The 15,983-nt window shown below is 35.1% G+C and overlaps 1 protein-coding gene across 1 annotated transcript in view; it reads right to left on the bottom strand.

The window, feature by feature from the left end:
* The window catches only part of LOC136810771 (uncharacterized), a 108,963-nt gene that overhangs the window by 77,099 nt on the left and 15,881 nt on the right, over positions 1-15,983 (bottom strand). The window contains exons 3-7 of the mRNA XM_067067373.1: positions 3,702-3,749; positions 3,029-3,134; positions 2,259-2,333; positions 1,178-1,503; positions 127-303 (exon numbers count right to left, since the gene is read on the bottom strand). Coding sequence (XP_066923474.1) covers positions 127-283 — 157 coding nt within the window. The 5' untranslated portion in view covers positions 284-303; positions 1,178-1,503; positions 2,259-2,333; positions 3,029-3,134; positions 3,702-3,749. The remainder of the gene's footprint in view (positions 1-126; positions 304-1,177; positions 1,504-2,258; positions 2,334-3,028; positions 3,135-3,701; positions 3,750-15,983) is intronic.

Genomic DNA, 15,983 nt, shown 5'->3' with positions numbered 1-15,983 from the left:
GGAAAATGGACAAAAATACATACAAAATGGAGTAATTAAGAACATTTTTAGGCTTGAACTCAAAAGAGGTTAAGAACATCCAAAGGATTCAAAAATTTTAAATGTCCCAATAAAAAAAACATGTACCTTGGATATCAAGAAGGCTTTTGATCTTCTTTTCTTCATCAGGGCTGACCAGAAAATCGTCAGAAGAAGTGGATGTCGTCGTCGTGGATGAGGTAGAAGTCGTCGAGATGGTGGAGACCTCTTTACCTGGGTCCTCCTTCTCTTCGGGCATCTGCATCACCGATACCACGTCATTGTCTTAAAAAAGAATAGGATACTTAGAGTGTTAACACACAACCAAGCTAAGAATATTTTCAAATGATTAAGTTAAGTTTTCCAAAATACTTTACAAAGTTTTACATGTGAAACAGTTTTCTTCAAATAAATACAAAGTGCTCTCTCTTTACTTTCCTTCCGAACTACTGTAAGCCAATTCTTCATTTCCCCTTAAAAATACAAACAACCTCCGAGGTAAATTTCCTACAAAAATACAAAAAACTTCCCAGGTAATTTTCCTTCAAAAATACAAAGAACACCCCGGGTAATTTTCTTTCAAAAATAAAAAGAACATCCCGGGTAGTTTTTCCTTCAAAAATACAAAGAACTCCCCAGGTAATTTTCCTTCACAAGTACAAAGAGTTCCCCCATGTAATTTACTTTCAAAAATACAACGATGAACAACACTTCTTTTTTGATTATACAAAGAAGGTTTTAATGCTTTTTAGAAACTGCCCCTCGTTTTCCTTTGAGAATACAAAAAAACATAATTTTACGCTCTACTTTATTTTCCTTAGAGAATACACATATTACTATCTAGTTACTTTATTTGTAATCAATAATAGATTGACATTAGAATAATTGTAAAATATCTATACAGGGTGTCCCTAATTAAAGTATCGAGTCGAAACACAACTATGAGTAGAAAGTTTTATGTGCGTGTTCACAAAATTGTATTTTAAGCTCTCCCTCTTTTTTCTTTGTCATTACGATTAATTTATACGCTGTAACTACCTTTTGTAATAAGCCTGTGTGATGGAGAACGTTCTTATATTTTAGCGATAACACACACAAACTTTTCTACTCAATCGCATGTTCAAACTCGATACTTTAATTAGGGACACCTTGTACATACCTTCCGACTTATGAGATTTAGATTTTCCTTTGGAGCCGTGTGACTTTTTGGATCCAGTTTATGCCTTGCTCTTACGTGTTTACTCTTCTTAAAATTGGTCGGTTCAAATTTTTCAACATTTCCAATTTTATGAATTTCTTTAATGTCTTTTAAATTTACATTACTATTGTCTTTGACTAATTTTTTATTCAATATTGCACTCAAACCATGCGGTGATTTATTTTCAGTTCTCTTCTCAGAGACTATATGAGTTGTATGAATGTCATGGGTTGTATGTACAGTGTTTTGGTTATATCGTTGCGTTGAAATACTAGCTAGTCCAGAACCTAAGAAAACAAATGAAAGATATGAACAGTCAACAACCTTTGTATAATTCGTCAACAGAGATATGACCACTGACCTTTATATACCCTGGACCAAGTTTCTCAATCCCGGTCAAGCAAAATCTTTGATTGGAGCTTGGTCCAGGAATATATGAAGGTCAGTGGATATGACACCCTTGGGAATATATTAGCGAGTTTATGTATCTGTGTTTTTCTGTGACGGAAACAGTTAGCTTCTGAGGTTACCGCACTCGATTTTGAAGGCCAAAATTGCAGGTTATTTCAAATCTTTTCAGTTACTCTTCCGTCCTCAAAAGTGCAAATACATAAACTCAGTATTGAGTAAAATAGAATCAGCAAGCAAAGAAGGTGAATGATGCATCCCAAAAATAGATTTTGTTACGCAAATCTAGACTTTTAGTGAAAAGTGATGCGCTTTGGGCTCTTGTACACCTTTTTTTAATAAGAACAAACTACATAAGAACATAAGGCTTTGATGGCCAAAATGCTAAGAACAAGTTAAAGAACATCTTGGGGCTTTGCAGACTCTAAAACACCCGGTTTCTTAGGAAAATGGAAAAAAATGCTCAAAAAATGGTGAGAATAAGAACATTTTTAGGCTTAAATTTCAAAAAGTTAAGAACACCGGAAGGCTTCAAAAATTTTGGATGTTCTTATAAAAAAAACGTGTACATTTTTCTACGAATAAAATTTATGCAAGATAAGTTGGTGTAAAAGAAGTTCGTGGTAGTACAAACCTTTGTGCTCTTTGGATGACGTCAGTTTGTGTGACGATAGTAATATGAGTAGGAGAAGAAGTTTATGCATCGTGTCTAAAAAGATAGTGAATGGCATTATGTCTTTCGGAAGATTTGGGAATTTTGCTGAATTTTGCCTTATGCCTTGAAAATATTGAAAACTATCCAAAAGTGCTTCAACCGATTCATGATATTCACGATGTAGTGTTTTCTACGCCGATTTTTGCCAGTAGTCAATTGGTAGATTATGAGAAGAATATTTCTACAATAGAATCCCGGTTATTCGAAGTAAATTGTTATCCCCCTTGGAGCTTCGAATAACCGGGAGTTTACACTGTACTTTAAATTTGCCGCACTGGGCCAAAACGAGGTGTTTCCGGTATATTACGTCACGAAGATCATGAATTGAAAAAGAGCAATACTGTATATCCCATTGTATTTTTCTGTATTTCTCTTATCAGAAAATCCTTTGTTTAATGGTTTTGTTTTTAGATAAGAGTGATATCGTTTGCTTACTCATCAATTTTAATCCAAAAGCTTTTTAATATTGAATTGACACAGATGTGGAGCAAGATTGGTCAGAAAGATGAAAAGAAAAACATGTTTTGCTTATATCAGCATAATACAGTATAACAATAGGCAGACATTGTCCTGATATGAAATATGTGTCTGATATGTAACGGGAACAGTTATGTAAACATAAAACCTTTAAGCTCGAGCTATAATATAACAAAGTATGTTTGAAAACGTAAAAAAGAAATAAGACGTACAATTTTATGGTGGTATTCACCAAGGCATATTCCTCGCTAAACTTCGTTCATGAGTTTGTCAATCCCCTTCTCCGTGCTCCAAATATTTTTATTCTTTGTTAAAGTCCTAAAAATAATCAAGATTGAGCTATGTTCCCTTTTTGGCTAGCAGAAATGTTTTGTACCTGTGTACATAGTAGTTATGTACAGGCCCGGCGGAACCACTGTAAAAAGTGGGGAGGCTGAAGACTCAAAATGAGATAAAACTCGCTGGGAATTTGAGAAAAAATTTCATCAAAGTTGGGAGGCTGAAGTCTCCCCGCTTCCGCCGGGCCTGATGTAGGCTATGTAGTGAAGTAGGAAACGGCTCCTTAAAAGAGTCCTAGCTGGAAAGAAATGGTGTTTCGTCTATTTAACTATAATCAGCTGGTGACGCTAGCAGACGCTAGATGGACGTTGTTTTGAAAACTTCTCCTGATTGTTATCACTGGGTCAACGCTGGAGACAAAGGAACGGTCAGCATGATAAAAGTGTGCATAATCTAACTCCGAAAAAAAACTACTAGTATATGTGAATTAAAATATCAACAATAAAATAATTACAATCTCTGACAAAGACAATGAAATAAGATTTATAATATTTTTAATATATTCTGCCATAAATTTATATAACAACCATCAAAAAGAAATCTTACAATTTTCTCGCTGCAGGGCACACCTTCTGCATCGTTCAAAATAAACTTCTAAAATGAAACAATTAGAAAATCATTAACTGTGAAGAATAAAGACCGTCTCCTTTTTTGTGCTCACTTTCTGTATAAGAAAATAAAATTATGTGTTTTGATTTTTGAGCCGCACTGCATAGGCCATTCTGCTAGGCTCTACAAATGGATCAAAATTCACTAGCCTGAAAGACTATTGAGAAAGCACGATCCAAGCACTTTCAATTATAAATAAAATTTCTCCCTGACCAGTTTCGACTGACATTTCTAAGAACTTTGTAGGTATTAACTGGAATTTGTCGAGAATGTAAACATTTTCGTTGAACAAACGTAAAAAACACGTTTGGCGCTGTTGGAGGCGTGTTTCAAAAAAAAAACAGACCACTCATTACTGTAAAGTAGAAATTATCTTCTTTGACTTGAAACCTTCAAATTTTATTAATGAGGTCACTACCATACTACGCTCGACTACGCTACCACTTTATGATACACGCTTTTTTTTTTATAAGAATGGTGTAAATCCATTGCATCATGGATATTCTTAACTTTTTTGGGAAAATCATCCTAAAATATTCTTACAGCATTCTTATTACTCGGGGGTATAATTGGCAATTTATAATTTAAAATGCTCTGAAAATGACATTCTTTGCTTGAATAGCAAAATTCCATGATGGTGATATTCTTAGCATATTCTTGATTTTTAGGCCATTTTCATCATGGAAATTCTTATAAAGTGTATTCTTATAAAAAAAAAAGCGTGTAATAAGGCAATACATCAGGCTCGGCGGAAGTGGGAGACTAGGGAGACTTCAGCATCTCCACTTAAGAGCAAATGAGATTTTTTCTCAAATTCCTAGCGAATTTCATCTCATTTTAAGCCTTCAGCCTCCCTACTTTTACGGTTGTTCCGCCAGGCCTGTACATAATCTACAACCATCTACCGGGTGCGCCAAGAAAAATATATTTGCTTGTCAAGATATTGTGAGCTTACGGTCAATATCTTTTGTTGATCCTTTTTTTATTCTATAGAGGATCAAGCTTTGGTACATAAATCTTTAAAGTCGGTTCAGTCAAACAAAAGAAGGCGTTTATTGGAACTACCTGGACCAGCACGCCTTCTTTATAACGGGACATTTATTTACGATTGTAACAACGTCAAAAAGTTAAGAACATCTGAAGACTTTAGAACATTTCAGATGTTCTTATAAAGAAACCCCGAAAGAAACGTGTACAGGAAGAAAGCAATAAGAAAAGTATTTTGGGCCAGATGAAAAAAAAATTCCCAAAAGTTTCTCAATGGGAAATTTGAAGGTCCTAGGTCCCAGTTCAAAAACAGTTTGGTGTGACGTAACATGAATTAGATAATAGTCCTCCTTGGGACAGAGAGCTGCTAAATTTGACAACGGCAAAATTTCACAGCAATAAAGCATGGATTTTAAAAAGGCTTTTTTTCAATGCTTAAATTTAAAAAACTTCCATAATTTGCGTTATCTAATAGAACTAAATGCTTTTACAAAAATTTGTCATGAGAATTTAGTCACTTCCAGCTCGTTTCACTCTTGGATAGGTAAAAAAAGAAAGCTTATAAAGAACCCAATACCCACTCTATCGATGATGGAATCCATTTCATGGGGTAGGGTTCTTTACGGTGACATTATGCTTATTATTAGTGATTCTTATAGATAAAGATGCGTTTTTTGAGCTGAAAAATTCTTTTTTACAAAAAACTGCTTGAGCCATCTTTTACTAACCTGATAACAGATTGTGTATTTTCTGGCCCAGTACGCTGAAGCTCTAAAGACGTGGGCGAAAATATACAATCTGAAGAATATGGTCACGCGCCTGTTCGCGGACCGCGTAGAATTTTATTTAAGAGGAACAGGTCCGAGTGCAATGTCGACAGGGAAGGGTGTCATGGTCGACAGGGGAGGGTGTCATGGCCGACAACTTTTGGGTCGGGAGATATGTCAAGTTCTCTCAAAGCAAATTCAGAACTTTTTTGGAAAAGAAGCATGCAAAACATTATTGTACTTCACAAACAAGGTTCTTTTATGGATGAATATGCTCAAAAAAGAATCTCTTTTTGCTTTAAACTGAACACACAAGAGAAAACAAAGTATAATAACATCATACACAAATATCACTTAAAAAGGGAGAAAAATCATAAACAAACATCTTTATATTATCAGTAGAAGAAAACTGAAGCTATAGAAAATGAATACAAACCATTACTGAATACTTTTATGAGGTTTATAAAGTATAAAAACCAAAAAAAACTTGAGTTTTAAAACAATAACAAACATCCATTTTCACCTTCCGCCTCCAATTTGAAACCTTTCCACTTGCAAAGCATTGTGGGACAGAATTTTAATTCCTATCTATAAAACGCACTTTTTATGGAGCGCCATTTTAATTTTTAAGTTTTCGGCACGAGACAAAAAGTTGACTCAAAATTTCTGTAGAGATAGGGCCATTTTCCTCAGATGTTAGTTTTCAGCGATCTTTAGAGCTTCAGCGTATCGCGTTAAGAAAACTCCACAGCTGCTATCAGGTTATCTTTTACCTACTTTCATGCAAAAAATCAAAAAAAAAAAGATCCAATATTTCACAAAGTCCAAAAAACTCTTTCTTTGGCTGTTTTTTAGCTGAAATTTACCCTAAAAATGTTTTCCCAAAAATCGAGCTCCGTCGCACATTCGATGCTAATCAAAAATAGTGTGACATTGCAAAAAATGCTCAAAATCAACTTTTTGGAATAACTCTTCATATTTTTTGAGTCAGCCATAGAGATTTCACAGGGTAATAGACCTCAACGTGGAGATATGATTAAAAAAAATTTTTGTCATTCGAGTCAAAATTGTGGCTGCAGTTCAAAAATTCTAGTTTTTTTTAAGTCTAAGCCACACGATATTGAAAAGTGATCTCTGAACGGGACCTTCTAGACTTGAAAGAAGAAAGGCTGAATTTTCCAAAAAGTGTTAACAGGGTGGCCACTCAAAAAAACAAGTAAAATTCCAGGACTTTTCAAGGACTTTTCCAGGATGTTTTTAAACTTTTCCAGGACTTTTTATCCTAAAAGAAAAGCATTTTCTCTCGGAACTGAGCTATGTATGTGAAAAATATTAACGTAAAAATGAGGTGCAAAGCTTTTTCTAACTTGCTCCAAAGCAACGAAATAGTAACCTGAGATCAGATTGTGAATGTTTTCTGCACACCACGCTGAAGCTCTAAAGGGATGTGTGAAAACAAACAATCTGACGAATATGCAATCTCGAAATCGTAAGGACCGCGTTCGTCTAAAAGGACTGGGAATGACAATAAAGTTGCGCGATTGTGTTTATGAATAGGGCGCCGTATTAGTTTTTATTTTTCCGGCGCACAACAAGATTCTTGTTGTAGAATTTTCCGTGGGAGGACTATTTTCCTCAGATGTATAATTTTCAATAGCCTATACTAGACGTCACGGCTTTTTTTCTACACTGTAACGTCTATTCCACTTTGCGACTTTTTCGAATGTTTTGAGCCCAGGTTTTCGGGCTCTAAACATTCGATTTTTTGACGTCACTTTAAACGTTTGAAGCTCCTGCAGTATCAAAAAAATAGAATTTGCGTCAAAACACTTGAAAGGCTTCTATTTTTCGAAAATCGTCAAAGTGGAACTCACTAAGAAACGGGATAAAAAATCCCGGTTTTTGGTGAGGTACTCGCTAAATTTTCAAGTGCCTTTAGAGGTTTACCGTGCGCGTAAGAAAATTTTGAACATCTGTTATCAGGTTACGAAATAGAGAATGGGCCAATTTGATTTTAACCAAGAAGACAAGAAGCCCAGAGGGCATGAAGGCCCAGCGAATAAAAATATGAACTGAACAAGACTTAAGTAACAGAGAGGATTTGAACCTAAAGTTGCTAGTACAAGCCAAAGACGCCTGAAACCACTCGCCTATCTCTTATTAGCAACAATGAGAAATACAAAATATTTAATCTTATATACAGAAGTGTTTTGTTCCTAGCACGTGAACAACTGAACTGTTCACATGATAGAGAAACTTGTAAAAACAACTTTTTAAAAAGAACATATTCCTAAAGAGAAGAAGGTTTGTTACTCTGTGTAAATCACATTGTTTCTGCCAATCATGTTCTATAGAGACGTGTTTCAGCCAATCAAATTTTTCACAATATGTACTAGCCTGTGCTTGAAATAAAACGCGTATCGCCTAGTAAATTGTTACACACTGACACCGGGCAGAATGCTAATGAAAGGCCCACTACGCTAAAGCTAGCTGGGCCAATAAAGAAGATTTGCATAGACAATCACATAGCTTTAAAAAGAATCTTACAAATTGTCTTATGCTGAAAAATATTTGTTGAAATATTTTTTGAATAATAATAAATTGTCTTACTTGTTGAGGATATTTTTAGGCGACAAAGATTTTGTAAAGTGAGAGTTAACCGTACATTACTTTTGTATTTTTGTTTTTAAAGTAACCAATACGGATTTCGAATTACTTTTCGAACGAAAAAAATTGGGTTATATGTTTTAAATTGCATTCAGCTAATTGGTCATGAGGCGCACAGTTAGATTACCATTCCATTCGAAACTGCTAGATTGTCAACAAAAAATTGCAAAACTAGATTTCAAAAAGATTACCAAAATCTTATTGCGAGCAAAGCGAGCATGAAAAATTTGAAAAATAATTTCACCAAAATTGATTTCAGGGCGCAGTTTAAGACGCACAAAGTCTAACTTTTAATAAGATTTAACAAAAAAGTTTTGGCGCCCCTTTCCCTTTCTCCTCCAAAAAGCCAATTTAAACAATTTTAGTGGTGCATTATCGTTTTCATCAACAATTGGAAAATATCGTAGGATTATCTCTTTGAAACGCAACAAGATAATACTTTCGAAGATTGGACGTGATATTCTGCAAAACTTCAATGGGTGTATTCATAAAGCTGGTGTTTTATAAGTGTCTCATATGAACCAGTTTTTAGACGATAATGCTTTTGGCTTTTAGCCAAACTACTCTTGGGTACCTAATAAGTGTACCCCTCGCTAATTAATTTTTTGAAAAATTCTCCACCCATGACATTCGTATTCCACCCCACCCCCTGCTAAAGTTTTGGGAAAATGTTTTTGATAGTTCCCTCTTTTGCCCTAATCCTTCTGTATTAGCCTGCTTTTCCAAAGTTTCCCACCCAGGGCATTTTAATTCCAACCTCCCTGAATAGATTTTGAGATTTTTTCCAACTGCTTAATTCCAAACCCCGTCCATTGGTACCCGAGAGTATGCCATTATGTTTGACGATTTTGACAATATTCATGACTTCTGCAAACACAGATATTAGAATACAGAAAATAAAAGAAATAAATATCTGGTCAGAATACAAATTCCTTCACGCTTGATCGCTTATAGAGAAAGGTTAAATTCCAGGACTAACAAGGAAAAATATTCCAGGACTTTTCCAGGACTTTAATCAATTTTCTGAATTTCCAGGACGCTTTTCCAGGACTAAAACAAAATCCAGGACTTTCAAGGACTTTCCAGGACTTTCCAGGACTAGTGGCCACCCTGGTTAAATGTGCATACTTTTGCGTTGTTAAATGTACTTTTTTGTGGCTTTTTTGTCAGCCGCATATTTTACTCACACTTCATGCTTTAATATATTTAAGTTGAGTAAGCCACAAAATTTCGTTCTTTTTGCAACAGGTAGATAAATTATTCAGCTTAACCATGGATGTATTTTGACATGTAAGCCACATGATGGCCTCATTCTATGAGCAAAATAGTGGATGACATCAAAAATGTCACAAACAGGGGTTAATTTTTGATTAGCATCATTCGAGGGTTTATAGTTATACATCTTTGTGCAAAAAAATCATAAAGAATGAAAGAGCCAATCTCGAGAAAAGCTAATACCTAAGTAATTGATGTGCTTGTAAAAAAATATCGAATTTGGCCAGTTTTTTTATGAAAACACGTAAAGCAACCAAAATTTCATGTCTAAACACACATATTCTTCAAAAGTAAGCCCTCGTGAGCAAAAAAAACATCGATCTCATAAAAAATTGAGTAATTTGACTAAAAACATTGATGTATGCTTATTAATAGTGATTCTTATAGATAAACACAAAGTTAATGATCCAATTTTTCACAAAGTCCAAAAAACCCGTTTTTTAGCCGTTTTTTGGCCCAAATTATGCCCCAAAAATTTCTTTTTCGAAAATCGGGCTCCGTCACATTTTGCTCACCACCATTTTGCACCTTTGTACTAAAAATCAAAAGATTCCTATGATTCAATCCTGAGAAAAGTTGGTAACAGACGAACGAACGAACGAACGGACAAACGGACGGACGGACGGACGGACGAACAAACAAACACAGGTTAATTTATAGGACCACCACCGGGGTAGGTTCAATAGAAACCCATCGTCTTGGGGTCCAATATAAACAAGGAGGATGTATACCATTGAGTAGAATCTCTAATCTTTCGCCCAGGCAAGAAAAAGTGAAGCCATTAATTCCCCATCTAAAACGCGCATAAAACGCACCGTAAACATGACGATGGATTGTATCTAGAGGCTCCTTTGTTTTTGAGGACCGCATTTTAAAATCTTGCCATAGATTTTAGTTTCAATCCGGCGTTTGCGTAAAGACCACGCGTATTCTTAATCAGAGTCAGATTATTGTTGTAGGCATCATTTGTTATAAAGATTTTTTCTTCTCTCATCCATTGTTTTCAAAAATTAATATGTACAAATAGATGGGATTAATTAAGGCTAAAACACCTTCTTCAAACAGTTTGTTAAGTATTGACAGCAAACATAACTTTTGCAGAGTATTTTTAACCAATCAAGTGGTTGTATTCTTTAAAAAATGTGCTTCATTGCTTCTTCAATAGTCTGGATAAAATTGTCTTCTTCATAAATTTGGTCGATAAAATATGCGAAAAAAGCATACTTTTATAACATAATTAAAAACAGTCATTAATATTTTCCCCATGACGTTCTTTGGAGTATTTCATATTTTTGGCTTGACGGAATCGCCAGTACGAATTGAAGAAATAGTTCAGCATTTCATTTCCATCTTTTGGCGTGTGTGATGTGTCCATAAAATGTTTGCGTCTCACGCCCGATAATGAAACGTCAAAGAGAAAAAACTTCATGGTAATCGAAACTCGTTGTGTTCACGAGAGAATGTTGCAAACTTTGAATACCATTAACACTTCAACTCATCTCATGATTAGGGTCTATGCACATTATGTCAGATACTTAGGCTTATTGTTATAAAAATCAGCACCTGATCAACGGCTTAGCATTTTATGCATAATCTCTCGCGGGTATTCACCTTTCAATCCCTATAGGTTGCTTCCAAGCTCCTCCAACGCTTTCACTATCACAGTCCTAGGTGTCAACGGCTTAGTGTTTTATGCATAACCTTTAACCTACAAACTCCATAGCGCATAGGCTTTCTTACAAGTTTCTGATTTGCTTTTCACTATCACATTCCTAAGGTGTTGACGGTTAAGTTCTTTTTGCATAACCTAACAGTTACTCCAAGGCATGTTTCAATCCCCATAGGTTTCTTCCAAGGTTCTCCAACGCTTTCCACTATAACATTCCAAATTCTTTTAAGTTCCGTTGTTGAATATAACCCTTTAAAACCATCGTTAAACCTTCACGCTCTTCTTCGCAGAGTTCAAAAATGGCGTTCCTCCGCAGGTGTCCTATATCATCATTATAGTCTACAGTACTCTTCTTGCGTACGATTGCGGGCGTCTGCGCCGGAGTATGGGCAGGAGGAAAAGAAGTCCTTTTAACCACTGCTGCAGAGTGCGTGTAACCGTAAATAACGTCTGACCGTTCGATGAAATAACAACCAGCGTCCACATAAAATGACGTATCGTTCACTAGTTTCGTATGCGTATTGTGTTGCCGATCTTTACGGCGCCTTAACGCTTGACATATCCGTTCGAATAGTTTCAGTCCCATTCTGTTGCGTTGAATCATGGATGGTATCGTGCGTTCATCTGTTGCGTTGAATTCTTTTGATCTTTATTTTCTGATTAACTATTTATCTGTAAGGAAAATAAGTAACATTATAAACTAAATCGTATTGAAAAAGGAGAAACTGATTAAAGTAGCTCGTAACGTTGGCGACAACAAAAGCGGTTTCTGAAGCCCCCATTCGCCCAACGGTACTTTTTTACAGGCTGTATGAGCAGAGGGTCACCTGTCAAGAAGTTTGCAGTTTTTAACTATTCCATGGCCGACAAGAAAAGACACAGAGCCAAACAACAAGAAGCTTCAATAGATAGGCTTTATAGAAAAACATTTATCATTATCTAGGTCACGGAAAACTTATGAGTCTGACGTCCTGATGTCCGTCATATAACGTCGATTCTATAAACGACTTGTTACGTGACCATACTATACTTTAAAGAAGTTGCATTTGAAATGGTCCTTAAAAAGGAAAGTGTTTTATTTTCAGTAGAATCTGTAGATGACGTAATGTAGTTAACTAATGCTACGATGGAGTGTTACTTATCATAAAATTCTCTTTCCCCTAAACGAGTAATCTTTAGTACTCCATTGGAGAGCTTTAAGAATGAACTCATCCAAAATAAACAAATCATAGGCGTTCATTTGCCAAAAATATCACTGACAAGATCCAAACAATGTGGGGGGAATCGTAATGACTCGTCAATGAAACCATTCAAGTTACACGTTCCTGACAGTTCCCGAGTTTATGATTTATCAGATTCAAAAATCGTATAAACCAAAGATATTAATTTCTAATACTTAAAGGTTGAGTTACAAGACGAGACAAGGACACTGACATCCAGCCGATAAAATATCAGATGAACCAAATTCCGAAAAATCAGAAAACAATTTATTTATATTCTAAAGTATCTGGAAATCAGATTTGGAAAAATCTACAAACACGACTTAAAAGTTATCGTCCTCTACTAAGACCTCTACTAAGCCTCGGAGAACTAAATGACCAAGAATGAAAATCTGAATAATACCAAAATCTTTCTTAAATTACAATGAAGGAAGAATTTTCCACGAAAATCAAACATACTCAGAAAAGAAAAACATGGATAGAAAACTAAGCACATGAATAGTAAACAAACAATCAATAGCTACGTCATCTCTTGATGTCCAAACAAGAGAAGAGATGTTTCTGAGTCACGATTTTCTGAATCTCGTTGCGTGGACCGTTTTATCCTATTAACGGATATTTTCGTGATTTTCGTATAATCTCGTCATTTAGCACACTTAACCAATTGTGTCTCAAGTTTATCGTTCATAGTAAACTTAGCGAATTTATACCTACAGTTGCCTCTAGCTAATTCGAACTCGGTCGAGAAATCTTAATTGTTCGAATTACAGAGAGATTCGAATTATAGAGAAAGTATATTTAGAGAATTTCTCCAATTTATGTTTCACGTTATTGTTTCACGTTTTCTTTATGTTGGGACACTGTTTTTTAAAAAGAACGTTAAATATACCAGCTGGTCGTTCACAATATCGATGTAATCGAAGACAAATTGATTTTTATTGATATTCCTTTTAATCGATAACGACCTTCAGTAATAGCACATTATAGGTTTCCCTTTATAACCTTCCAGAAATTTCATCAGGGAGCTCAATGCTTAAACCCTAAAGTAACATGAGGTATATAGTCTTCCCTCAACCTCCCTCAACTTTTTTACAGGTGAAACGTTAAATAGATAAAGAAAAGTGGACGCTCGCTTATTCGAACTTCCATAATTCGAACTTATTCCAAATCCCCGTCAAGGAGAAACCCTCTTAAAATACTTTCTATATTTCGAATCTTTCTTTAATTCGGACAAAAAAGATTCCCCGTTCGAGTTCGAATTAGAGAGTCAACTGTAATCAAGAACTTATAGGCTGAGAAGGTCCATTGATGTTTCTGGTGGAGTACCAGTGCACAGCCAAATACAAAGAAACTCGACATTAATTTATCATCTACGATTCATGCTGGGTTGAAAAAAATCTTTCTCCCATGCATGCATTGTCGACTTTAAATAATAATACAAAATAAAAACACAGCATCTTAAAGATACTTAATATGGGAAATATTCTTCATTATCTTCCCATGGGAAAAAAGAGATTTCCAATCTTCTGTCCTGCGGTCGAAAGCTAAACTACTTTCTGGAGAACTAAAGTTTGACAAAAACAGCACAGAAAGGAAAACACAACCTGCAACTTCATTTGCCGAGAAAGCCCATTATGTTGAAATCCCACGAACATTACAAAACTTTGAACTTTCGGTGAGAAACCAAAATACTATCTCCTTAGTACTGGCATCCCTACCCTAAGGCTTCGGGAACTCTAAATCACCTGATTTCTTAGGAAAATGGGCAAAATGCCCACAATCTGGGGGGAAATAAGAGCATGTTAAGAACATTTTTAGGCTTAAAACTCAAAAAGTTAAGAACACCCAAAGGCTTCAAAAATTTAGATGTTCTTATTAAAAAGAAACGTGTACTTTATAGACTCTTAATTGAAACCTGAAAATTTTTACCGTGTATTTTTAAAAGACTCACCCTGACGGTGCATTTCGGTTTCCTTGGAGCACATCAAAACAAAATCTAGTACTCCATCACAGAGGCTGGAGAAAGCAAACGTTTGAATAGACATTCTAGGTAACGGTAAATAATATTATGTTGATAACCAGAGCAACAAAAGTTTGCCTACAATACATAACAAAAAATGCTACCAACACGTGTACAAGCACGTGTCTTTTTATAAGAACAAACTATATAAGAACATAAGGCTTCGATCGCCAAAATATCAAGAACAGGTTAAGAACATTTTTAGCCTTGAATCTCAAAGACTCTATTTCTTAGGAAAATAGACAAAAATACTCACAAAATGGTGAAAATTAGAACGTGTTTAGAACATTTGTATACTTATAAAAAAAAAAACATGTATTAACAAAGGGAAGCGAGGGATCCATTTTTATGCAATTTTTTATCTCGATTTTTGAGAGGTAGTAAAAAAGGAAGTGATAAAAAATGAAAACAAACTTCACGAGAATCATAATAAACTAATCAAAAAGTACTAAAAGTAGAAATGCTCCTACGAATGAGCAAGATATCATTTTAGATAAATGGTAAAAAAATTGCAAAAAAGCTAGCTGGACTACTGAGTCGTATCCAAAAAAACACTTAACGATGTAAAAACTATAAACATTTAACCAAGAATTTCACAACTCTTATCTTGAAGATCAAAATCTAAACCATTGAAGATGAAAAACTAAACTAAAACAAACTACGGTGGACTCTCGCTAATTCGAACTTAAACAAGGAATCTTATTTGTTCGAATAACAGAGAAGTTCGAATTATAGAGAATATTTCAAGACGGTTTCTCCATGACAGGAACTGAGAAAAGTACAAATGATAGAAAGATTAGAATAATAAAAGTACGAATAAGCGTGTATCGACTGTAATCGCACTGATGGGCAGGAGCCTTGTGAGCAATACAATTCATGATATACACCATTGGAGAGTCTTCTGAGAACTTTTAAAATTTTAAATCCAATACGTCACTTAAACAATAGAAAAAGTGACGTATTGGATGGAAAAACAAAGCAGAAAAGTTGCATAATTTACATAAGCCATTGCAGTGGTGCATATCATGATAAAGGATATCTACAAAGAAGTGATTCTGTAGTAATAAATCTGTTGGGAAAAAAAGTCAAAAAGAATGACGCAAAGTATGCAAAAAATATTCAAAAAAAATTATGTAATGAATATTTTTTTTCTCGGTTAATATTTTTTTAAGGTCATGAAATCAATCACCGTCATGCTTCTCATCTTTCCAATAAGGCTGATTGAAAAGTATATCACTTTGAAACCGAACCCTTATAAGTAAAGGACTTATTTGAAGATGAAGATCAGACCCTCTCTTCTCGCCCCTCCCAAAGTTTCGTTCTCAGCTGGCACACAACGTTGTTTTAACGTTCAAATGAACGTTATTTGGACGTTATGAATGTCACATGGACGTTGTTTTGACGTTGTGTGCCGTCTGGGTTACGTCAGCGAGAAGCCTTTTGTAAGTATTAAGGGTATCTTCGCACGCAAGTTGTTTTATAAGAACCAGTAAATTTTTTTGGCTCAGACCGGGCTGTTCTTAATATTTTGAAATTTTCAGGCTTAAATATTCTTACAGTGTCCTTAATACGCTCAGTTTCTTTCCTTTAAACAATGAAAATAGGTTCAAATCT

This window comes from Clytia hemisphaerica, unplaced genomic scaffold (genome assembly GCF_902728285.1).
Source record: "Clytia hemisphaerica strain Z4C2 unplaced genomic scaffold, Clytia hemisphaerica genome assembly, whole genome shotgun sequence".
In the NCBI taxonomy this organism is placed as follows: Eukaryota; Metazoa; Cnidaria; class Hydrozoa; order Leptothecata; family Clytiidae; genus Clytia; species Clytia hemisphaerica.
This window is presented reverse-complemented; position numbering and strand designations above follow the sequence as displayed.